This window comes from Cyprinodon variegatus, unplaced genomic scaffold, assembly GCF_000732505.1.
Source record: "Cyprinodon variegatus isolate N-32 unplaced genomic scaffold, C_variegatus-1.0 Scaffold687, whole genome shotgun sequence".
In the NCBI taxonomy this organism is placed as follows: Eukaryota; Metazoa; Chordata; class Actinopteri; order Cyprinodontiformes; family Cyprinodontidae; genus Cyprinodon; species Cyprinodon variegatus.
In genome coordinates, this window is record NW_015151140.1 from 231,974 (window position 1) to 233,211 (window position 1,238).

The 1,238-nt window shown below is 35.3% G+C and overlaps 1 protein-coding gene across 1 annotated transcript in view; it reads right to left on the reverse strand.

Annotated features, from left to right (window-relative positions):
• Positions 1 to 89: 89 nt before the first annotated feature.
• The window catches only part of LOC107097346, an 11,681-nt gene continuing 10,532 nt past the window's right edge, over positions 90 to 1,238 (reverse strand). The window contains exon 8 of the mRNA XM_015394470.1: positions 90 to 222. Coding sequence (XP_015249956.1) covers positions 90 to 222 — 133 coding nt within the window. The remainder of the gene's footprint in view (positions 223 to 1,238) is intronic.

Below are 1,238 nucleotides of genomic sequence, written 5' to 3' on the forward strand. Positions count from 1 at the left end.
TTATCAAAAATGTTTTTTTTTTATGTAAAGCAAAGCTTTCAAGTCAGTATTAGCATTAGCACCAGAGTACATCCAATGACTTTCATTCATCACTTTGTGCCAGATAGGAGTCGGCTCTCTTTCAACACGGTGTTAACAGCTGCTGAGAGATCTGTGCTGTAGTTCAGCAGTCGGCCGTCGTAAATTAGCTGGTCATCTCTAAGCTTGGGTTGCATTTCAGACCTGCAGAAAAAAAATGCAAATGTTATTCCTTGGCAAAGCGCTCTAATCTGTAGATGAAACCTGATACTTACATACACTGTGTTGTGCATTTGTATGCATTCATGCCTTTTTAATATTCGTTTATTTAAATAACTTTGGAACTTTCACACACTTTCCTATGACTTACACCCAACTAGCTGTGTGCTAAGACAAAAAATTAAAGTGTTTTTGAAGCTCAAATCATAGTTTAACTCAGAAAATATATTGAATAAATTTGCAACTTCAAAACAAAATATAAGAATTTATTAGCAAAAGTAATTCACTCCAGGTCAATCATATTTCTGTTTAAAAACTGAACCAAATTAGTAAAAATCAAAAACATTGATAACTATTATCAATAGGCTAAAGTAGTATTATTGCAGTTAAGCATGATTTTGACGTTTGAGAACCAAAGTTTATCTTAAAGAAAATGGAATGAGGTTAAATGGTCTTTTACTAATAAGAACAAGTGAAATTAACTCATATTAATTCATCACTGCAAATGAAATTTAATTTAGAACTTTTTTTAAATTAATTGATTTACCTTAGCAGAGCATTTACATAATTGATTTTTAATATGGTGACTATTCCTGAGAGAAAAGCAAAGGGAAGGACAGATTGCAGATGTGTGTATTTAGCCGTGTTTAGCTGTGTTTTTATAGACAAAGGAGCTAATCGCAAGCAGACACAATGGCTCTTGTTTGAAAAGGAATATTTTCGATCATAAAGCAGAAATGTTTGTGGATTATCCTGAGGTAATTAGGTTGGCTAGAACATCATAAACCCTCACTCAGGACAGCTAGCTGAGGTCAATCTCAGCCCTTGTCCACAGGTCCTTTCAACCCATAGCCAACTATATACTTTCTCTGCTGTGCTGCTGTAGATGGCCTTCCTCCTCCTTTACCCTGTAATGCTGAGTGCTTTGTAAGCTCTACTCACAGACTAACATGCAAAGTCTCTGCACTCTACCTCCATATGCAGGAACCTTCACCTACAGC